Raw genomic sequence first — 24,977 nt, forward strand, 5'->3', positions numbered from 1 at the left:
GTAACAGAGGGAATCTGGTCATTTTTAAAAAATAAAACATCGTTCAGACTTAAATATAAATAAAACAGAAATAATGTAAATTATTTATTCTTTCTCTGCAGACTGGTACCAAATGGCCCATGGACCGGTACTGGTCCGAGGCCCAGGGGTTGGGGACCACTGCTCTAAGGGGTAACAGCCACACCAGGGCCTCCAACAACGTGGATCAATATGAGATCTCCTTCCAAATCTGCAGCTGATGATCCAATCCCTGCTGCAGAATTCTAGAATTGTAAGTCCAGTTTTCTTCTGATGTCCCCACCTGAATACCACCATTCAGATTCTGCAAAAGCAACATATTTGAGACTCTAACTTTGACTCCGAATCTGTTCCTGTCTAATGAAGAATTCATTCTATTGAGTGTCGAGTGTTTATTGTGTGTCAGCTACTGCAGGGGCCCCAGAGTAATAACCAAACCCAAGATTTGTTTTCATGGAGTGTAGAGCCTAGGGAATAGAACCATCCAAGAGACAGATAAGGTAACGATGCTAAAATATGGGCGAAATGGGTGCTATCTCAAACACAGAAGTGCCACTTATGTCTAGACCTAAGAAGGAGTAGCAATTAGCTAGGGAAGTGGAGACATGGGGATGGTGTGAGGCAGATGTTTCAAACACAGGACAGGGTGTTGTAATGAATTGGAAGTAAGAGATATTGACATCATTTAAGAAATCAAAGAATCTAGGTGCTGGTGGAAAGCAGTATTTGAGAGAAAAAGCAGTGACAACTGAGACTGCAAGTTTACATGGCAGCCAGATCAGTGCCATTCAAAATATTCAACAGCTTAAAATGTTAGTACCAACCAATCAGAACTGACGCCAACCTGAGCAACCAATCAGAACTGACGCTAACCTGAGCAACCAATCAGAAAAGAGCATCTTCGCCATACACCAGCTGAACGCTGGCTCAGTCCCAAGAATGCCATGTTCCTGAAGAGTTCTGAGCAGTATTTGACTTATCGTTTAGGAAAAAAAAAAACATCAAATGGCTTAAAGGGAAGTAAGAATGGAGATTTGGGACTAGTTATTGGGCAGGTCCAGGTGATTGATGGATGTGGCCTCGAGCCAGAGCGGGATCAGTAGGATAAAGGCACTGGATGGATTCCAGAGATGTCAGATGGTAGATTTAACGGGAACATTTGATTAGACTGTTTAGTGAAAGGAACAATAACTTGGATTGACCAGCTAGATGGATGGTGTCATGTTACTGAGACAGAGAGCACTGGAAATAGAAGATTTATTAACCTGCTTGTTTATTTGTGAGATGAGGTGAGGTGGGGGTGGAATCCATGGGTCATAACCTCGGAGTGACACAGACTGACTCTGACCCATCGGAGGGGCAGCCAGGTCAGAGGTTGAGCAGGCAGTATGGAAACCAGGGAGAGAAGTGTTACCGGGGAGGAAGACTGGCGAGCAGTCACCGAGAAGAGCAGAAGCACAGATGAGGACACCTCAGGAGTGTGTGTGGAGGCAGAAAAGACGGTGCCTTGGGGCAGGACCCTGAGGAGGACTCGGCACCTTGTTTTCAGGTAACCTGGAATTTTTAATCCCCCACATCTGCAAATCTTGAAAAGAGGGACATGCTAAACTGAAAACAAAACAGCTCGTCATAATGATATACGTTTAAAACCACAGCGGCAATAATTATTTGAAATAAAAGACCAACACAAACCTGAAAAAAAAAACAAACAAACAACCAACAATAAGATAAACCAACGACAAATACAAGACTGACTTCTTCAAACACTTTTTAGGGAAATCCTGACTCTTCATGTGAGCTGAAGACTGAGAGGAAGCAGGGAAAAATGATCAAATGATCCATCTACTGTAACAGGAATCCTAAAGGCCCTGAACTCCTGTGGAGAAAGATGAAAGAGAGTGAGAACTCATTCCCGATGACGGAAAGTGAGCGGTTTTCTCATAGAACACACATCTGATGTTCATGTGCCTGGGCCACACCACTCCACCTGCTCCTGCCTTACACCCGGCACCAAGCCCCCTTCTGACTTCCAGAGCCTGCAGCCTGCCGAGACCCCCGGCCTGGCAGAGCCGTCTGTGTGCCGTCCCTTGAACACAGACTTTCACCCTGATACCAATTAGGCAAACATAGGGCCTAATTAGACCAGCGTGGGGAATAAATATAAAGTGGTCCCAGAAAAATGGTTGAGTTGACACTAATGCTGAACCGAAGGGTATATGTGTTTCTTCTGTTTTCTAACAACAAGCTGATGTTCTGCCCAAGGCACTCCTTTCATCTCTGTGTTTGGCATAAACGTAAAACGTAAAACGGCGTATTTCGTGAATGGAGAGGAGGATAGAATGTTGACTTTTGCCCCTATTAACTATGAATGGAGGAAGGGAGGAGAATTTTCTCTACAGGTTAAAGGAACAGCGATTTGTAAAAGGTTGAGCTAGAATTTAGAGCATACACTTCTCTGTTCTGCAAAAAGATCAGTTTATTTAAATATCAGACAGTGGTGTTACTCAACTATTTTAATGTTATTCATCTTCAAGGCAATAGTATGAAAATCTGGCTCAACAGATAATGATTAGGGGCCAGGGAACCAACCTCTTGAATCTGTTGAGGGGGGATGCTATGGATGTGTTTATATTTTCTTTTCTTTTTTTTTTCTTCCCACGGAAGGATCCACCATTTTTATGTGGTTCTAAAAGGGTTGTGCACTATTCCGTGGTAGGCACTCAGGTAACTAGGGAACAAACAAGTCTGTTTTTGCCTTTTTGGAGGAGATAAACATTAATCAACTAGGGATGACTATGTGACTATAAACTAGAGGATGATAAGCTATAGTATGTGTATCAAAAAAAAGCATGGGAAACTTTAAAACATTTAAAAGAAATACTGGGTCTATATTTGACCTCTTATCTCACAGAGGTCAGAATATCCTCCTGCAAGGAGTATTTCGTGCCATGTGATATTTGAGTAGAGAACTGAGAACTGGTCCATTAGTAAGGAGGGGACTGGAAAGCCAGTACGTGCAAAGGCCCTGGGCGGAGGTGGTTCCCAGGAATTGAAAGAAGCCTAGGGCATTGGAAGCACAGAAGAAGAGGTACAGGGGTAGACCAGTCGCTGATGCTGCAGAGGCAGGCATGGGTGGACACTGCAGGCTGTGGTGAAGATTTTGGTCCTACGGAACAATGGGAAATCGCTGAGAGGCCTGTGTGCTGGAGAACATTACCATCAAGCATCTGTGTGCTTGTTTATTTTTTTTCTAATTTCACACTAAGAAGGGGAAAACGGCAGCAGGAAGAGTGAGAGGATGCTATTTCATTAGTTGGAAAGAGCATCAGAGGCCTTCAGGCGAGGTCGGTAGACATGGGGAGCGAAGCCACTTGAGGGGTGTAATTAACATGTGACTTGGTGACAGACTGGATTTGTGATGAGAAAGACGTCAAGACAGCCCTATGTTTCTGACTAGAAATGAAGTCATGTAATGAGAGAGGTGAAACTAGAACACTAGGGTGCTCTGTATAGTGGTGACAGTTTGGTGTTGGAGAGAAAAACGCCTGTCTGAGAAACTAGTGTACAAAACACATGGGCCCCAGGACCTAACGAAGATATATTTTTAAATATTTAATTTAACTATGAGAGGCATATTGAATACAGTGTATGCTATAGAGCTTGAGACATTTTTCAAAAAAAATCATTTAAAAATATTTTCCCTGTAATAACTTAACAAGGAAAAAGAAAATTTATGGGAGAAATGAGAAATAAAAAATAACTTTGGATATTGTCAATTGGCAACTGATTTCAACCAAGGAGATAAACTAACAATAAAAGTACAAAAATTTTAAGAAATGAGCAAACAAAACAAACAACTCCAATACTACAATGGTTATTATTCTACTCTACATATTCAAAATATGAGCCCTTTGAAAGTGAAATTTCATCTAACAATTAAATCTAACAAGGCCTTTATAAAATAACTAATGAGCTCTTAACAGATACATTTTGTTTCATTTGATGAAATAATTTTTCAAAATTTATCTTTGAGTCTATCCCATGTCATTCCATTTTAAAAAGAAATATGAACCTTTGCTATTTGGAAAATACAACTAGTATATCAATACCTTTGAAAAAACAACCAAAGTGACACCTGATTTAAATCAAGCACTATAATAATAATATACTATAGGACACATATATTGCTTAACTAAATTATTTAAAAATATACACTATTAAATGTATTTCATAAACTAATGTTAATTCCTAAGTCACTCATATTTATTTTTTTTTAAATAACTTTTTTTAAGGAGTCTCAAAAGGCCAAAAATGCTTTTATTATTGAGTTTGGCTTGAATATAAAACCAGCAACATTTTTAACAATACTATATTTCAAAGTAAATGTTACTTCTTTGAGGAATATCTTAGTGGCAAAATATTGCTATTTGATAAAATAGGTTTTAAGTTCCAACACTTATTAAAGGATTATTCCAAAAACAAAAACAAAACAAAACCCTGTTTTACCTCAGGGTTACAATAAGATAAACACATTATATCCAGTTAAAACTGTTAAATTAGTAATATTTTATTCAGAATAGTATATAATATAAATATATAATTTCTTAGCTAAGAAATAGTTCTTATTTGATAAAGATTTGAGGGGGGAAGGAAACGGACAAAGAGTTTTGCTGCCTTAACATTATGATTATATACTACTCCTTTAAAATACCAGAATTTTGTCCAGCTCTGAAATGTTGTCACATTAGCCACAGACATCTATTCTACTTACAAAGTTTCTAAATGCTGTAATGTATTTAGACTCATACTGCTTTTCTTGCTAATGCATAGTAGAATAAAACCTATATTATTTTTCTGTATTTCTAGGAAATAATAAAGAAGAAACTACTTCTGGCTATGCTCCAAGTACCTATAATAAAAACAGGGATGATAGAAGACCCCCCCCAAAAAAAATCAATTTTTAATTTTTTTTTAACTTGTAGTAGTTCGGCAGAGGTAGGTGAATAGAAAATACAGGTTTATACTTTATTTTTGTTTTCCCTTACAACTCTTTGTGTCTGAAATGGCTTGTTCATCTAGCATGTGAGAAATATAAATAAATATATATTAAAAAAATCAATTTGAACAATGTCTTCAATCTCAGAGACCATATAATATTTACTATAAAATTTTTAGAGATTTTTAACCAGATGGGAAAACACAGTTGAAGCAAGTGAGGTTGTAATCTTAACTTTAATTTCCATTTAATTATTAAAATGAGAGTAGACTTTAACAGTGGGAATTACGTAGATCAGCTAAAGTTTTTATGCAATGAAACTCATATGTGTTCTAAGTGTAGACATTAATTAAAAATGTTAACTTGCCATCATTCTACATTGTACAGATCAAATCTGAAATCCCATGTTTGAAATAATTTCATTTTTCATTTTAAAAGTCAGAAGAAAGGTCTGAATAGACCCAGATCACCTATGCTACTATAACTCAAAAAAGATTGGAAGAGCCTTTCCCAACCTTTAGCCCAACCACGTGCAGAGGTGACTAGGTACATTACTTTAAATAGCACCCATGACGGTCACCAGCACATAAACATGGCCTCCAATGCCCCCAGCTTGGATGCTCTGAAGATCCCACATCCAAACTGAACCTCGCATCCAAAGTTTCCTGGATATTTATCAGAAGCGTAACAGCTGATCTGGTGGGACTTTACAGTTTGTTCAAAATGCTTGAGATTAAGTGTCGAAATATTTGCTTTTCTTTCTAGAGGAACACAAGGAAATGCTCACTACTCAGTGTGACAGCTTCATCCCTGTCATACCACTGGTTCAAGATCACGTACTTGGAATTGTCAACCTTGAATGTGCAATGTGGGCTGTGTCTCTATAAGCAGAGGTTTAAAAGTGATTGCCAAATGAAAATCTTTATCCTTAAATATCAACATGTGTGTATATGTGTCTGCTGTCTGCATGGGTGTGTACGTGAGTATATACACACACACACACATTTGTGTGTATACTTATTATTTTCTCTGCCTGGCTTTATTACCACTGCATGAGTTCATAAAGCATCAGATACTTTTGTGCAATTATATCACCAAAAACTACAAAACATTGAAAACTTCCCTTCATTCCCCAAAGAAAAAGGCAAGAAAGCCCGAATGGAACAAAGCGGCTTTAAAGGGAGCCAGGTTTGAGCGCTTTCCGCCTGCGGTGACGGTGACGGGGTGTGGCCGCGGGTGGGGGCCCAGGCACCTACCGTCTTGCCGAGGTAGCCCGTGCTGGTGTTCATGCACTGAAGGCCCTCGCTGTTGCAGCAGCCCCCACATCTGTAGACGGACACACATGGAGGTTTAAAGAAGGTGTTTGTAGCTGCTCCAAACTCCTTCCCCACATCTATACACACCTCACGTGGCGTGCACTGAGTCTTTCTCCACTCATAATCAATACCTGTCGAGTCACAGGGAAGGCCATAGGTTACACAGGTGCCACCAAAGGGGAAACAGCCCACAGCAGCTGGAAGTCACTTACATTTGATTTCAGATTTTAAGACTTAGATTTCATCGGTATCTTTAGAGAAGTAACTGATGGTATCCTAAATTGCCCTGTGGGCTGGGATGCAGTACCATATGTGAACAGAGCAGCGAGAGGTCGTTTCTAAAGACACTCATTTCTACAGCCAGGCAACAAGTTAAATAGGACGTGCTCTCTTAAAGCGACACCGGTACTCCACAGCACTTCTGCTTGGTTTTCTCTCCTTAAGAAAACAAAAATGTGCCTGACCTGTGGTGGCGCAGTGGATAAAGCCTCGACCTGGAAAAGCCGAGGTCGCCGGTTTGAAACCCTGGGCTTGCCTGGTCAAGGCACATATGGGAGTTGATGCTTCCTGCTCGCTCCTCCCCCCTTCTCTCTCTCTGTCTCTCCTCTCTCTCTCTCTTTTCCCCCCCCCTCTCCCTCTCTTCTCTAAAAACGAATAAAAATAAATAAAATAAAAAAGAAAACAAAAATGTAATGCCTAGATGTTTACGAGATCTGCAGAGATAGAGTCGTGCTCAATTTTTTGTGGCCTCAGAGCAAAGGTACACATGCTTTGGTTTTTCTTTTTACACCGAGATGTCATTGAGAAGATGGCGATGGTTTTGGACGAATGCAAAAAATAAATTTGAAGCAAGTTATCTGGCAATTCGGGGTAATGGCATGATGGTAGCCACTTGGAATACAAGGATATTTGCCAACAACTGGAGCATGTATCCCAAACTATGTTTTTTCAGCAAAGTCAAAATTTCCTGATCTTTGCGTGCTCTCTATAGGAATTCCACTTCCCATCACTCAGTGGTTTTCTTATAGCCCTGTGGTCTCTTTAAATACTGCATTACAAATCACTACACCTTAAATGTTCTAGTTTATTTTTCCCATATTTCCCCTAAAACTACAAATTTTGGGGAAGAAAAGGGACATAAATTTTTCATTTTTCATTCATGAAGCCATTTTGTTCGGTCAGTTTAATCCTGAAAATACTTCACAATCTCAAACCTTCATAAAAATTAATATCTAATAACAGCAAAGAATTACTTTCTAAAAGTAATACACTAATTTATACTATGCTATTTTATGCAACACCATATTTTTTATGACAATTTCTGTTGGATCTCTCAAGGACTTTTAAAGTCCCCTTCTCAAGCCAGTCACCTGTGTAAGAACAAGGCAACAAGTACTATTTGAATGGATGAATTGGCATGACTTAGACATTAAGCACTTCTTAATCTAAATCAGAAAGAAGATTTATATGCAATTATTCTGTAAGATCCAGAATGTCTGCATGATTAAACTCACAGAGTGTGTAAAATACATCTAAATGTTTTAAAATTTTGCCATGGGTTATCACCTAATTAAAAAAAAGATTAAAGTATGTTGATAGGCATGCACTTTTCCCTCTTTATACACATTTCAAGAAATCATTGTAACCATTCACAGTGAAATCATAAAATGCTGTATTTGGAAAATACTATTTATTTTTTGGCCTTAAAAATAATTAATGGTACAGACGCTGAAATTAAAGGCCCAGGCTGGCAATCTTCGCTGCATTCTCTTTCCCACACTTACTTTTCAAGATCTCTGCATTGTAATGTGCGGCAGCAAATTTTGCAGTGTCTTCTGTCCTCGTATTGGTGTCGGGCTGTTCTTTATCTTGTTGCCAGCCTCCTTTCCGTAACTGACACTTGTACATTTTCCAGTGTTCCGGGTACAGCACAGTCATGAGCTCATCCACACTGGACACCGACCGCAACTGCTCCTCCAGCTCCGTGCCCACAGAAGCCTGTCAGGGGAAGACCAGGGCCATTACTTCACGGAGGGAGGGATTTGGAAACAGGTGCCCTGAGAAATCTTTATGCTAAATATTATGATATATATGCGAGGTCCATATAAAATATGACTTCCCCCTGGATTATATAACTTTTTGTGGTCAAGCATTCATACATTAATCTGAATCAATACTACAATCAAAATGAAGTTAAACCCCCACCATTAAAATATAAAACATAGATTTGGTTTGTAAGCAAAAATTTTGTGACATAATTTAAAAATGACTTTCGAAATAGCTTGTTTTCTTTCTAGGTATTTTACACAAATGGCAAACTGACACATTAGAAAATGTATTCAGGCTTGTGTTGGCTTCCATATAAATACAATTGAACTGAAACGCACTGCCGTGCTGTGCTTCATTTTTAGTTATCACATCAATAAAGTCTAAGCAGGTTGCTTTAATTAGGGATCAGCTTTACAGAAGCTACTTTAGAATCAATAATAAGATGAAGAATAGAAGTTCAACAACAGCATCAGAGTAAGACAGATGTACTGGCAAAACTTCCCTCCCCCCCAAAAAAAAAGTGATCATTGAGATTTATTCCGGTATAAAGACATAGGACGGGAAAGTACAAAGGTATAAAGAAGAGATAGGAAAGCATGAATCCTGCCTACAAATATTTAACTGTCTATATTGGTGCATGCAATTCAGTGGAACATTCTATATTATATTCAAGTCATTATTGTATCTAAGAAAAATACATTTTTTTTCCTAAACTATCCTTTGAAATCATGAAAAAGCAGTGTTTTCAATCCACTCATTATCACTCATACTGATGTTAGAATCTAAATGGATTACCACTGGAGAAAAATACTATAAACATGCACAAGGATCTTTGTGGTCACTGCTATCTGAAGGTCTATGTCATAGTGGGTTTCTGTTTGCTTGACTAGCCCTTGAACATGAGGAGAAGCATGGGACAGTGTGATTAGTTGGTCCCTGGGGTTCTTTTCCCCAGAACTCAGCCAGAGTTAAAGCCAAGCTGTGACCTATGCTGCTCACAAGATCTTACATGAAGCAGGCATGGGTGTTCAAGCCTCCAGAGGAGATGCCATACAGTACACCAATGTCACAACACTATGACAGACACACCCAAACACTGAGGAAAAGGAGAGTGATAAAGAGGGACTTCCCCTGACGTGTTACTTGAAGTTTTAAGGCAAATGAGGTCTGTACTTTAAAATTTAGCAATGGAAAATAACTATAAGAACGAGTTGATGCTTCTCTCTCTCTCTTCCCCTTCTCTCTCCCTTCCTTTCTCTCTTTCGAATCAATGGAAAAATTTCAAAGGAGAAGAAAATAATGATAACAATAATTATGTATGTAAGAGAAAACATTAAGGTACCCAAGAGACCAACAAGAGAAAAAATGTAAAGCATACAACTCACAACAGAAAGACTGAAATATAAAATGAAAATAAAACATACTAGTAGAAATGAAAGTTATGCATATTTATATTCGTAAGCTGAAAAAAGCCTTTCTAAGGGTGAATATAAGAATAAAATGTAAACCATCTGTATGGTAGAAAACTCTAACAAAATGAAAGACAAACAACAAAGTCAGAAAAGTACTTGCAGTGCACAGGAAAGATGGAAATACGGCATGAGCATGTTAATGAGAAAAAATACACGGCACCTAACTAAAAAAGGAGGAAAACTTGAACTACATATTCACAAAGAATAATGATAAGTGATATATATTCAGTGATGGCAAAAGTGAAGAAAACTGTAATTCCTTTCCATCATAATGAGTGTATAAATTTGTACAGCTATTCAAGAAAAACGTGCTATTTCAACTTAAAGAGCCTTAAAAACAAACTCTATTTTAGAGAGCAAATTCATATTGTAATTAATTCTTTTCTCCAACAGAAGTGATAATATAATTATGCCAGATATATGTACAAATTCATCATGAGTTTGTTTATAATTGCAAATATTAAAACAAATCTATACAGATAATGATCATTGATTGCATAATATGCAGTATAAAAAGAAATTAGCACAGAAAGTAATGTAGTGAAACCATAAAACGATGGTACAGATTTATAATTTACAAACAAAAAGAGTATATACTCTATGGACAAGTAGAATACACAGTTCACACACAATATTCATAATATACTACAATCTGTGAACCCTGAGGCAGAAGACACCTACCAGGAGTGGCCAGTGGTTAATTGGGATCAGATTTTAAATGTCAGAACCTAGTAGCCATCTCTGCACAGATGCCTCTCTTGCAAATGACATCTCCCAGTGGGGCCTGGGCTGAACTGGATGCCTGGCACTGTGTCCCTGCCCTCTGGGCTAGCCCTTATAAAGGAGTTGTTGGAATCCTATTCCAACCAATAGGAGACTGAGGCTTTCCCTGTCCAATCTGAGCTGTGCAGCTCCAACGAACCGAAGCAGCTCTATTCTGACCAACCAGTGCCTTTGGGGCCAATCAAGCTAAAAGGATCTGAAGTCCTCATGTGCATGAGGACAGACCAATCAGAGACTGGGAATGGGGACTTCTGTCCATACCAGCCAGCTTCTCTGTGGCTCTACCCGTTCCCTTTCTTCCGAAGACTGGAGATTGCTAGTCCCTGGCTGAGCTGAAACACCAGAGACCTCTCCCAGGAGCAGAGTGGACCTGACCAGCACCGGCCCAGGGCAGACGGCAACGAGCAGAGCAGAGCTGTCTAGCTGCAGAGGAGCCTGGTCCCAGGGCTCTCGTGACACCAGGGACACCAGTGTGGTATCACATTGAGCAGCAGTGCACTGAATTAAAGTTCCTTCTTCGCCGCACTCCAAACTGGGGATTCCTGTTGGTGTTAAATTGGTGCCAATGAGCACCAGTTGACAAATCTTTTCACAGAACAAAACTCAGATGTGCACAGGGTACATACAGTGCACACACAGTCTTTAGAGTAAAAGATATGCAGCAAAAACAACAGCGACATTGTCCACATTGCAGGGTTAAAATGTTCTTTTCTTTAGAGTTTTCTATATTTTAAAGTTTTAAATAATGAAGTGGCTTCAGTAATATTTTATATTTGAAAAAAAATGTATATTGCCATGGCTAATTTCATAAAATGAAGCCGAGATAAGTTTACTTGGTCAAATGATCATTTTAATAAGATAGGAAACTTACTAAAAGGGTTCAAAGGAAACTTCTTTCATATTATTCATCACCTTCATCATGCCTTTGTCAAAAGATAAAAACCCCACATTATCAGGAGGCAGTTGTCAAGGTCAGTAGCTACACTACCACCGGTTTTTTTCTTTCTTCTTTGGAAACAGGGTCAGAGCCTGTCATTGGTGGCTGAAGTCACTCTTCCCCTGAAAAAGCCCCGGCCTCGCTGACTCACCCCGTCTTGCCCAACAACGGCAGCTGTCCGACAGATGAGCTTGTGGTTGTGCCGTTTCCTTCTGCTCACAATCCGTGGTAGGCAAGTATGCAAATCTTTAAAGTGCATTCCAGTTATTTAAAAATACCCTTTTTAAGCAAAACTTGGGTGAGGTGGTAGAGCAGGGAAGATTTTGAGATGTGAAAAATTATCCCTTACATTGTTATAAAGAGTCACTTTAAAAAATATGCACCCCCATGTTTATGGCAGCATTGAATAGCCGAGATCTGGAAACAGCCCACGTGTCCCTTAGTGGACGAGTGGATTAAAAAGCTGTGGTACATATACATGATGGAATACTATGCTGCTGTGAAAAAGAAGGAAATCTTACCCTTTGTGACAACACGGATGGACCTGGAGTCTATTATGCTAAGTGAAATAAGCCAGGCAGAGAAAGAAAAATATCATATGACCTCACTCATTTGAAGAATCCAATGAACAATGTGAACTGAGGAACAGAATAGAGGCAGAGGAGAGATCAAAGGGCCCAGAGAAAAAGAAGACAGAGGGAAAGGGGATGATAGGATGGGATCAAAAAAAGGAAAGACATTAGTGAAAGTATATACACAGAACACAGCGAGAGAGGGGACAGGACAGTAAATCATGAAGAAAAGGGGGGAAGGCGGTATCAAGGGGAACATGAGCGGGGAGGGAGGGAGATATATTCGGGGGAACACTTGTGACTATGTAAACACAACAAATTAAAATAAAAATTAAAAAAAACATAATGAGGAAATCAAATGTAAAATGAGACAGATAAAGGGAAATAAGAATGCCAAAATTAAGAAACAAAATATCCTTAGGTGGAGAACCATGAACAAGTGTGGAGAAGCCAGTGGGGTCTCCTAAGGACAGAAATGTGTCAATGTTTGACGGAACCTTCGTGAATCGTTTCACCTAACATTTCAGTGCAGGTGTCAGACTGGGATTCTTTTACCCGCAGGGGACCCCTCCTCCATGTCCACACCAGCCCCACGGGCCTCAGAAAGATTGATAACCCTGGAAGCAGATATTTAAATTTCACTTTAATATGGAAAATTTTTAAATCGGACCTTTTGCGTTTTAAATTTTCATTTAATATTGCCTAATCCTCTGAACTGGTTTATTGTGAAATTTGAAAATAATGTCATAATAAAGAGTGGACTTTTTTCATATCTATTATTAATAGCATACATTATTTATTTTTAAAAAGAAAATTCACATTTATTTTTTTTTGGTATATCACATATATGAATTAACTAACCAAATATTTTTCTGAATCTGAGTTAGGTTGATTTTCAGAAAATATTTTAAATATTTATTTTCCATGTTATTTTTGAGATAAGTTTCTCATTTAACGCCAAAGTAGACCATTAGTCACATCTGCATGATCAACACAATTGTGGGCAATAAGACTCTGTACACACTGATTTCTTGCACTGAATCCTGGAACATGACTTCTTGCCTCTTACTCGTAAATGGAGTTGACTTGCCTTCCTTGCAGAGGGCAACATGACCTCAGAAATATTAATTCCCACTTTTTTCCCCCAGATAGGATTGTAAAACCAGCGCCAGGCAGGTGAAGCCAAAAATAACGAGAACGTTTGCTGCCTACAAAGGAAATGTCAGGGAGCTATAAAACATTGCTCAGATATCCCAGTGTGCCTCTCGCAGAGAGCACTGGCTCCCGGCTAGGGCTGCCTTCCCTCCGGCGTCCTTTGGCAATGTCTGAAACGCGGTCATTTCCAGAGTGTGGGGGCGATGCTCTGGGCACGCGTCAGGAAGAGGCCAGGAACGCTGCTCTGCAGGCTGCAGTGCTCAGGAAGGCCCTATAAAAACAAGCGCGGTCCAGGCCAATCTGCAACCTGTCAACTGTGCTGCTGTTGGGAACCCCCGCAGCCCAGGAAGCGTGGGCACTGTCACTCGGCAGCCTCTTAGGAGCGCGTCCCACGGTTCTATGTTTGCACGGATTTCACCTCGTAAAGTCCCTAGAGACATAACATCGTCAGGCTGCGTGAGTGGATGGGTGGAAATCATCAGCAGCTGGACTGAGGAATGGTAACATTCTTAGGGAGATTTATTTATTAGACAGGGAAACTTATTATTTTTCTTTTAACACAGGCATTTCTCAACAGGGTTTCCATGTTTCATAACAAAAAGAGAATGTAGCAGATGAGACACAGGCTTCCTAGGTAAGTAAATTCAAAATGTTTCCCAACTATTTTCCTTTTGTTGCTTGTAATTATTTTGCTGATGACTCAATTAATGAAAAATAAAAGTTTTACGTATTTTTTTAAATGGCTTATTCAGAAAATTATTTTTTAAATTAACAAATATAATGGGTTATTATAATACTTCCTTTCTGAAAAGTTTCTTCTCTTTTTTTGGTATTTTAAAAACCAATCTATATTAATGTTATTTAATAATGAAAGTAATAATAAATGCTTTAAAAATCTTTAACTAACAAATAACATTCATACCAAAAAGTGAATAAATCCTAAGGACAGTTTGATGAATGTTTCCAAATGGAATAAGTCCTTGTAATCATACCCAGATCAAGACATACTCCAAGACCTGTCCTTGTTCTCAGTTCTAACTCTCCACCAAATATTACCTTTGGCTGCATTCCAATTTTCTACCTTCGTAACTAGCTTTTACTCCTTTTCAAAGGTATGTGCCATCCTACAGCACATAATAGTTTGTGTTGGGTCCTTTTTCTTCTCAACCTAATCCTTTAGGTGAAACAGTGAAACAGTCGGTTTCACTGTTGTCTCATTCTCCATTGTATAAATTACTGCAACTTATTTATCTAGTCTACACTCTACATGCCCTTTGGTTGACAGAGTATTAAATTTGGGGGTGGGTATATAAGTAGAAACAGAATTGGTGGTTCGGGAGGAATGCATACATTTAGCTGTATATAGATATGGATAAACCATTTTCCAAAGTAACTGTAAAAATAGACACTCCTTAGAGTTGTACATTAAAGTAACCTCTCACCCTATCTCTATCAACAATGAGTACTGTCGGTTTTTAATTTTAGCCATTCTGATGTATATATGGTAATATCTCACTGTGGTTTTAATGTGTAGTCCTTGCACGACGGATGATACTGAGCGCTTTTCATGGTATCTGGACACTGGTTATCCTCTTTTAAGAAGTGCCAATTAAAAACACATGTATTCATTTCTGTTGTCTTGTTATTGATTTGTAACAATTCTTAATGTAGCCTAGATATGTGATCTTTGTTGGATATGTGTATTGCCAACATATTCTTCCACTATGAAATCAGTATTTTTACTCTCTCTATGGTGGGTTGTTTTTTTTTATATATAAATTATAGTTCAGAATATAAATGATGAATGAATTTTTCTTTATACTTAAGGTTTTTGGTGCCTTCTTTTAAAAATCGTTACCTATCAAAAAGTCATCATTGTCCTATATCATCTTCAAGAATCTTTATTATTTTACGTTTCACATTTGGACCAACAATGAACTTAGAATTTATTTCTCAGTATAATGTGAGGTAGAGGTTCAGAACCTATTTGTTCTCATATGTGACCATTCATTGAAAATCTCATGCTTCCTTCAGAGTCCCGTGCTGGCCTCTCTGCTGCGAGTCCCATAACTGTGCTGCTGGGTTTGCTCCTTCACTTGCACCTTTGAACATTTACCCTTGGTGTCCTTGTCTACCTACGACAGTCCCACACTACAGCAGCTTTATAATTAATCTTGTTTATTAAGTATGTTGTTTGATTTATACCTGTGATGCCCCCATTTTTTATGATGTACAAAAAATAATTGCAATCTCATTTGCTTTTTTTTATGAATTATTTCCATGATGGTTTTTGCAACAAAATTGAGGTACTTGCTGACACGAAATGACATGTCAGCTATATATATTGCCCAGTGTCTTGCCCACATTAGGCACTCAAGGGTAGCTACAGTTAGTCACAGCAGTAGCGAGGTAACAGCCGTAAACAGGTGAGCTATCATTATGCTAAGAGCTGTTCATGAAACTACATTACAGGTTCAACTTTCCAAACGGACTTTAATAGCAACTCTTACTCACTGGAAACCTATGTTCTTTATGCAATCTCATTTTTTGCCAATCAAATGTGCACGTCCCTTATAATCACATAATGCTTACACAGACACGTTGCTAATAATATGACTAACTGAATTCTGACTCTCTGGCTGAGATCACGATTTGGAGAGCGACACGTGGATGGTGCAACTAAGACTGAGAGCAAGTGTTTGGGGCACAGATACCCTGAGTTTGGCACTCAGCTTCGCCACTTACTGTGAGTGTGAACTTTGAGGCTCATGTCCCCATATAAAACATGAGAGCCACTGTAACAATTGAACGCATTACTTTAAAAGAACGTATGTCGGTAGCCCAGTGCTTCTTTGTGAGAAATTTGTAGTAACTGTCAATAATATGCTATTAACAAAACCTCAAGCCTATGGGTTCCTATTTATAAAATGTAGGTAGTAAAATGTACCTTACAAATCTACTGTGTTTGGAGATATTTGTAAAACATGGAAGAAGAAGGTTGGTCCACTAAGATGTCACCCATCTCGAATAAGATGTTTTAAATGTATTCAAAGGAGGGGAGATTTTATGATTGTATGACATTTGCTGAAGGACTACTATATGTCAAAGACTGTTCCAGGTATGCTATTTGTCAACAAGGTTTCTCCTTTCATTGAGTTTACGTGCTAGATGCTATATAAATTTATTGAGAGGACTGAGGATATTAATTACGAGATTCTAAGTTGTTCTTTCCAAGGAATTTGGGAGGCTTAAAGCATACCTGCTTTGTCTATTGCAATTCATTCCAGATGAACTTCTTGTTGCTCATGTGCTTCTGTCTAAGGGATTCCAGATTATGCACTAAAGTGGCAGGGAGAGGAATCTGTTGCTATGAAACAATGTTGAGTAAAAAACAAAGCTCAATTATTTAACCAGAAGTACTGTGTCTGAAACACAAAGATTCCACTTTGTACTTTTACAAACCCTTGAGCTGTACACTTCCTCTTTATAATTAAAACCTATTTAAGAATTTATTTCAAAGTTAGCAAAAGTATAAATTCTTTATCCTTGTATTTATAAATTAATTTACCCTGGTACTTATTATGTATGGTACTAACTTTGGACAACAATTACACTCTAGAAGGTGTTGTGTGTGCATGTGTGCGTGTGTTTAGCAGTTGGAGTATCCTGAGGATGGATGGATGGATATATATATATATATGTATATATATATGTATATATGTATATATTCAGTAAAGTGGCAAACTAGAAAAATTATGAAAAATCAGCATCAGATCTAATTCCCCACTGAGGAACCGGAGAGGTTTTCTGAGGGCAGAATCAGTTCCTCAGCCCTGAGGAAAGTACAGACACTCCCTTCACATGTTCACAGGCCAGGGACTCCTAGACCCCTCAGCACTTCCTTTAGGAACAACCTGGCTCAGCCTGACAGAGTCCTAAAGAACAGACTTCCTTTGACATTTTAACACGTGTCAGAATGATTTTTTTCTTTAACGATGCTCGCCACCGGTTCATTTATTCTATGCCAATTAATCCCCACGCCGATTTCAAAGCAACCCCCTTAACTCCCATCCCTCATTCCTCCATTCGGTGCACAACCTTGACTCATACTCTCTAAAGAAAACAGAAGATGTCAAACAGCCACACGCCTACATACACACAATCTCCCAATCTGTCTTCCTCCTTCAGGGAAAACTAATCAAAGACTTCCTCCTCATCCTCTCCAATGCTAGAAACTCCAAGGTGCTGGATTCCTTCGGTTCCTGCAACAGCATTGCATGAATCCTTTCTCACCTTACATTCACCTTGTCTCAGTCCTAGTGTTCTTATTGGCACACCAGCCTGCTGCTTTCCCAAACGATAGACAGATACATCCCAAGGTGCAAGCAGAAGAGCAGGCACAGCAGAACTGAGCCTGGTGGGTGTCCACAGCCCTACGCAGCTCCCCGCCGCCTTTCTGGTCTCGCTCAGGCCTCGCTGCCTTTGGAAGCGCGGTCTGACCTGCTCCTCTCTTCCCAGGCAGGCTCCAGTCCACCCTTCAGCCGGGTTCTGTCCATGGCTCCCCTGGCCCCAGCCCCAGGACTGCCTGTGAGCTTCTCTCTGCCCCTCGCACTTCCCTCTGTCCTGTGATCTCCCTGCCGGTCCTGCATCCAAACCACCTGCTCCTTGGCTCAGTCCCTGCTCTCTATCTGCGGAATCTGTCCCGGTTTAGGCTGTTAGTGTATTTTGTTCATTAGAGTCCACATGTGAGTTCAGAAAAGGAAAACAAAAGAGAGAAAAAAACTCACGAACAGAGACAACAGTGCGCTGACTGCTGTTCCCCGGGTGAGCGCAGAGAAGGACAGAAAGGAGAGCGAACTCATGGACGCAGATGTGCGCTGACAGCTGGGGAGAAAGAAGAGAGGTGGGGAGGAGGAGGGAGGAGGGTCGGGGGGGGGAGAGGATGATGGAAGGAGACTTCACCTGGGGTGGGACACACAGTGCGGTGTAGAGATGTGTTGTAGAACTGTGCACCAGAAACCTGTAGAATTTTCTTAACCAGGGTCACTCCCAATGAATTCAATTAAAAACAAAACAAGACAAAACAAACACCTACAGGCTCTTTGTCTCCCGAAACCACACTTCTCTGCTTTTACTTGTTCGGAGGGGCTTCCATTCTCAGTAACCTTTGCTGACTTCTCTTACAGGTCATCCACCTGTCTGGCTGCTCCCAGCTCCAACACGGTTGCCCTGGCATCCGTCTTTCACGGCCCCTAGGACCCTCGTCCAGTCCCGCACTGCAGCGGGGGTCTGTGTCTGAGGACTCCGGTGAGTGTGTCCGGACCACCGTCTCTTCGAAGGTACTCAGATCCCGTTCTTAGCATACCCAAACGGGGACTCAGGAATTCCCTCTCCAAATCCATTTCCTCCCTGGGTTTTCCCACTCCATTAAGCAGGACTCTGGAAACGACACCTCTTGCTGCCATTTCTAAACAGACTCTTATCAGCAGGAGCTAGGACGCTTACTTCTAACCTGCACCCATCCACTCCAAGTCTAACCTCCTAGTTGAAGCCCTTTCCGTCTGCCACCTGACTGACTGCACGACCTTCACCGCTCATCTGCGCAGCTGCTCTGCTGACGCTCCGCGCACAGATCAGAAAAACCTGCCTCCACACTCGCGAAATTACGCTGCCGGCCCTTTCATCTGCCCCAGTGGTTTCAGGTGGCGAGGCTCCTTCCTGCTAAGGCTCCAGCCCCATAAAACTCCCACCCGTCCGTCCTCACGGCACGTGGCTGTCTCCGAAGCTCTAAGGCTCCCCCCCCCCCCCCACAGTTCAGAACCTCAGAAAAATCCGTTCTCGTTTCAAGACTTGTATCCTCCTGGCACAGAACGTGGCTGGTGTTGTCTCTTCAATAAACTTCCAGCTGAAACGCCACAGACCCCTGCAGCGTCCTCTATCCCCTCTACCGAAGTCACCTCATTCACAGACTACGTTAGCATCTGCCTGTTTTCCTTTTCATGTCATTTAGGCGCTGGGAACACTCGCCTATTTACCCTTTTATTTATTCCCTCCTTAGCGCGCCCGATTTGTCGCCTACTGTATACTCTGCTGTAGCGGACCTGGCCTCTCGCCCTGAGTGCAGGAATACACGGGCCGGAAGGAGAGGGAGAAGCCGTTTCCTGCCATTTTCATGCCAGGGAGTCACTCTATAAATAAGGCTTTCCTAAAGCCAAAGAGAAACATTAGGAAAAAAATTGTTAAAGGTCATTTCACTCCAATTTGATTAAAGTTGCCAAACAGTAACTACTGATAATGATGTATTTGTTTCCTGAAGGTGACTAAGGTTTCATTCAGGTAGCAGCCGTTCCCTGTTTAGTCTGAACCAAGAAGTAATAAAATAAACACAATTTTCTTTTCAAAAATAGCATTAAAAAATACCAGTACAACACTTGCATTTTAACTAGTTATTTCATCACATTACTATTCACCTTCTTGACGGGGTTAAGTCAATAGATGAGAAACATAGGAAATTCACATTCTTTCATCTGAATGCTTTTCTCTATTTTATTTTCACACTCATAAATATGGAGAGTCCACTCTCTCAAAGAGATTTAAGAGTCCTATCTTTAAAAAGTAGAATCTAAAAAGGACAGACAGGAAGGAAGAAAGGAAGGGAGAGAAGACAGAGAAAGTCTGATTCAAAAAGACCTCATTTAAAAAAAAGTGTTTATTGATGCTAAGACTCATTAACAAGGTACTAATGAAGACCCCCCTTCGATTCGTACTTGAACTGAAAAAAACGTTAGCGCTCTATTGCATTTCTCTCCCGTTACAGAACAATCCACGGAGAATGAAGGCACAGGGGCTCAGCACTGCACTCCGGAAGCCTGCAGCTTTGGGCGTGAACAGGAAAGACCAAGTTAGGTCGCACCTGAAACGTTAGCCTCTAGCTCCGCTCCCCAACCACAGACAAGGTACAGACCGAGCACAGAGCTCTGTAAGGCTGCCATGGCTGAGGTCTCTTCTTCCAGCTCTGGAATCCACCGTCCAGGACCCTGGAGAATCCCTCCCTTTGTTCAGGTCCCCACCTCCAGTGGGCAGAGCCTTCCCTACTGGACTGTCACTTACCCTAGCTGGCCCAAACCTCTTATTAGCTAAAATAATATAATCATAATTTACAAGGATCCCTATTTTATCAGAATGGAAGTCCTGCCACCCTATAAATTAAAGGCGAAAGGGATATAGGGGGAAAAGGCAGTTGCAAAACAGCTAAAGGAATAAAACTACCAAATGAAAAAGCAAAATCGACAGCCACCAAGTACACAGAAAACCTGCAGTAGGGACCCCGAGTTCAGTCTCACTGAGGATTACGTATGTGTGTGTTTGCTCCACCTTTCTGATGCCAAAACATCGCTGACATAATAACAGGTTTCTAATATGTCAATTCTTATCATTTTCTCTCTCTCTCTTTCTTTCTCTCTTAGCAATAGGCAGGAGGTCCTGAGTGACCCCATTCAAAGCTTGGTGCGTTCTTAATGGTCAGTACTTACATCAGCTAACAAGCAGCAGCAGTCATGGGTCATGACAAAAAACACATAATGAAGTAATAATAAAAAAAACCTTTTCAACTCATTGGTTTGACTTTTAATTAGACAACTGATGTTTGTATACATACCTTGTCAGTTTACTCATAATACTGACTAGCACCAGAGCTAAAACAAGTAAGTTGTCACTACACACAGGAGAGGGGCTGTGACCCAAGAGCAGGACAAAGCCAGTATCGGTGAGGACGGGAGAATCTGCAGCCCTCAGATGCTGTTCAGACAATGTCAGGAGATACTATTCAGAAGTTAGCGGATGGTCTCTTAAAAATTTATATCATACATGCGCGTCTGTGGTATGCAACTCCACCACTCATGAAATATCCGCTCAAAAACTTGTGTGTAAATGTTCTTAGTCACATTATTGTGACAGCAAACTGGAAAAAAATTTAAAACTCCATCAACTTTTTAAGTGGATGAAATCCATTATACTGATATAATGGAAGGCAAGTCAGCAAAGAAAAGCAGTAAACTATTGATACACACTACAACACGGATGAGCCCACCCTTGGAATGCCATGCTAAGTGAAAAAAGGCAGACATAAAGGATACTGTGTTAGACAATCTCATTTAAAAGCAATTTCTGGAAAATACAAAAATGTAGAAAAGGAACACAGATTGGGTTGCCTGAAGCAGGCACTGACCACACGAACACAAGGGAGCTTCCTGGGTGGGCGAGGTACTAGAAAACGGGATTGTGGGGATTGTTCTATGACTAGAAGTCATTATCCAACCACACTGAGTACATTTGAGGGGATGTAAATTATTCCGCAATGAAGGTGTTAAGAATGACAGTCTTCAAAGAGTAAGGGACTACGTACACTGAGGAAGAGAAAGACAGCACCCCGGAAAAGCAGCAGTCTCTCACGGGAAGACCAGAGGGCTGTCCACTGGACCCGGGGCCAGCTGCCGCTGGTGGCAGAAGGGAGAGGCCTCGGGGGGGGGAAGAAAAAAGTGAGATTTATAGATTAACTGCTATGTGTTGTCACCAATTCTTAGTAGAGGTTTACAATTCTTTTGAAATATCTGGAAATGCAAATATCAGTCTCCAAAAAATACCCTAAAAAACATGTATAAGAAAAAAAAGTGTTATTCAACAGTAAATTACAGAACATCACAGTAGCATAAATAACACATACATATTTACCCACAAATTCAGGTACACCGTGTCTCAAGGTAACAGACTGATGAGAAGGATGGATATGACTGGGAGGGGGTAGAGGAGAATGTTGGGGGCAAAAAACGGAGGGAGAAGGGAAAGGATGTCGGTCAGATCCTTGTCTCCTGTCGTAACAAGCCAACAGATCAAATCTAAATGCAACAAGAGTCAAGGAAGTGCCAAAATTATAATCTGAAGGTAACTACCAAAAGCCCGATTAAGAGACCATAAAGAGGCTATCCTGGAGCACTGTCATTAAGGGGGGGGGGGCTGGCGTCGCAAGGGGACCAGCCCTGTGGTACTTCTGCACTGTTCACTATTCTCCTGTATCATTTAACTCAAAACCACCAGGCTTCCAACCATTCCACAACTGGGCTGAACTGCGTAAGCCAATCTGTTAGCCTATGCAATTGCACGGTAGGTAGTAGGAAAGTTTTAATATCATCCAAAATGAAGCTCAAACTAGTTATTCATTTCTCCTTTCTTACTGAGTTTACTGGGATGACACAGGTTAACAGAATTATGCAGGTTTCAGGCACACATATCTACAGCACCTCATCTGTACACGATATGGTGCGCTCAGCACCTCAAGTCAACTTTTAAGCAACTGCTCTCCCCCCCCCCCCCCGTCCCCCGTTCCCAACATGAATCTGTGGCCAAGAATCCTTATTGACCACGTAAGTAGGTTTCTTTTTTTTTTTTTTAAAGAGGATACAGTCTGTTTTATTTTTGTCCATTTGGGTTTTTTTATTAAACTTATTTGGGTGACGTGGCTTAATAAAAGTATACAGGCTTCAATTGTGTAATTTCACAGTGCATCATCTGTCCATCCCATCATGTGTTTACCAACCAGATGCTAGCAATCTCTGTCTCTCCTCAAATGGCTTCCTTCCCCTTCTCACCAACAGAATGCACTTATCCTCAAGGCCCTGTTTCACATGGCCGTTTCATCTGGAGTCCTTCTTTGACCCTTTCAGCAATACTCTGATCCTCCTGCCTGGGCTCCTGACTAATCAGTTTCCATGGGTGGCAATTCCATCATCGTTCCGGAAGCTCTTGTCCAGTTCTCCCTCTGAGGATCGGTAAACAAGTTTGGGGGCTATACACAAGAATTCCTAAAACAAACATAATGATTATATTTTTTAAAATGAAAAAATAACCATTTTTTTGTGAGTTATCAATGCCTCGTGTGAAGTCAGGATTCACTAAATGGCTTTTGGGAAAACAGAGTGAAAGGAATTTGTAGACTGTAAGACTCTCGTAAAAATTGCAAAAGTCAAGTGGGAGAATCCTAAGAGACAGCAAAAGTATAAAACAGCAAAAGTATTTGAAAAGGAAATGTTTAGAATGAATATGCTTCTGTTAGTATGCATAATATGTATAATAAGAATAGATATGTATATGTATTCATTACAAATTACATACTCATACATTTTTCAGGTACAAATGAAAATGTCTTCCATTCTTTCTTTTCCTTCAGATGATGTCTAGACATGGTTTTATGTTACCTTTACCCACACTGTTAATGGTACATCAGACACACCATCCTCTACCTCCCCTACGTGTAATATAAGATGGTTTTGCAATCTCATTACTGAACTATAGTTAAGATTAGTGGTTCCCTGTGTCAATGCTTTAAATTTTAACACGATAACTTTTTACCATTTTTTGATGCAAAAATAAAGAATTCTGACCCACAGTCGACCCCATTCTACTCTTTCCACATGGTAACACAGGAAAGGAAAGAAAACCAAAACCAGGACCCAGTCGATGTGCATACACCATCACTACCTTGTCCTTTTCAGCACTAGAGGTTTTGGACAGAGGCTCTTGAAGTAAATCTTCCCAGAAAGGAGATGCTTCGCTTTGCCTCCAGTCCTTGCCCACATTGGCGCAGAGGAAAGGCCCCATGAACTAAGGGAGCACGAAGCATCACGTGTAAGGATGTTCAGATGCAGGCTGCTGAACACTGACAGTCTGCACAGAGCACTGCAAGGTTCGCGCTCAGAGGACCCGGCGCTGACCTGCTGGGGTGGGGTGAGGGGACGCCGGCCAAGGGGCATTGTGCCCACTGCTTCAGAGATGGGCCAGCCATTTGCAACATTTTCACCATCAGGACTCGATGGGACCAGGAAAGTCTCTCCATAAGGAGTCAGGAAACTGACATAGCAATGCCTTTAGAAACAAATTGGCCTCAAAAATGAGAGATGTAGCAGTTCATTCAAAAATGGCTTTATATCCACTCTTTCCTGCTAGGACCAAAGGCATCCTCACCACCTTGGGCCATCATGTCCTCCATGGAAATGTGTGTCTTTATTTGTGTAAGCAGAGAATTCTGTAAGGGCTCCAGGCTTGGAAATTTCGTCTCGAATAAGAAGGAAAATATGGGAATCGTTTGCACTTATATCACTTTAATCACAAAAATAAAAGGCTACATGCTTTGGGCAGTGACAGCTTTGAATTCCACTACTTGTTAAGGTTCACCCATATTTCATGATAAGATTACTCTATTTTGTAGAATAATCCTACAGTTCAATTTTGTGGGGCTTCCTCTTGATTTATGGCTTTAAATAACTATTAGTCTATGAACTCAATATATAAATTAAGAGCTTAGTGTTTCATTATAGCCTCAGACATAAAAACTCAGCTGTATGTACATTATTTAGTCTCTGCAAATAAAATAAAATAAATGCATCTCTCTCACAACTTCTTGTGCGGTTTATAAGCCATGATGTATACATAGAATTTAATATCATTCTTGGTATACGTAATGACCACTGCGTTAAGTGTGCAAATATGTCCTCTGAGTCTCCGGGAGAAGCGCATATTTATTTATTTATTTATTTTTACTTTTCGACCACAGCTCATTTTCAATCTCGTTTGGTATTAGTTTTAAGTGTCTAGCGTAGTGGCTAGACAATTACATAATGTATGAAG

General features: G+C 40.4%; 1 protein-coding gene and 1 long non-coding RNA gene across 3 annotated transcripts in view; one reads left to right on the forward strand and one right to left on the reverse strand.

Moving 5' to 3' along the window:
* The window catches only part of VEGFC (vascular endothelial growth factor C), a 100,356-nt gene that overhangs the window by 29,637 nt on the left and 45,742 nt on the right, over nt 1-24,977 (reverse strand). Inside the window, exons 1-3 of one of the 2 annotated variants that reach the window (XM_066234812.1) lie at nt 10,533-10,645; nt 8,115-8,328; nt 6,271-6,461 (exon numbers count right to left, since the gene is read on the reverse strand). In XM_066234812.1, the coding sequence (XP_066090909.1) occupies nt 6,271-6,461; nt 8,115-8,268 (345 nt within the window). In that variant the 5' untranslated portion in view covers nt 8,269-8,328; nt 10,533-10,645. Of the gene's footprint in view, nt 1-6,270; nt 6,462-8,114; nt 8,329-10,532; nt 10,646-24,977 lie in introns of those variants that run through there. The other variant, XM_066234811.1, reaches the window with a different exon arrangement.
* On the forward strand, nt 13,457-19,398 carry LOC136308827 (uncharacterized). The gene is made up of 3 exons (XR_010726180.1): nt 13,457-13,798; nt 13,876-13,932; nt 18,485-19,398. It is a non-coding gene; the product is annotated as an uncharacterized lncRNA (long non-coding RNA).

The sequence above is a fragment of the Saccopteryx bilineata genome, chromosome 6 (assembly GCF_036850765.1).
Source record: "Saccopteryx bilineata isolate mSacBil1 chromosome 6, mSacBil1_pri_phased_curated, whole genome shotgun sequence".
Lineage (NCBI taxonomy): Eukaryota > Metazoa > Chordata > Mammalia > Chiroptera > Emballonuridae > Saccopteryx > Saccopteryx bilineata.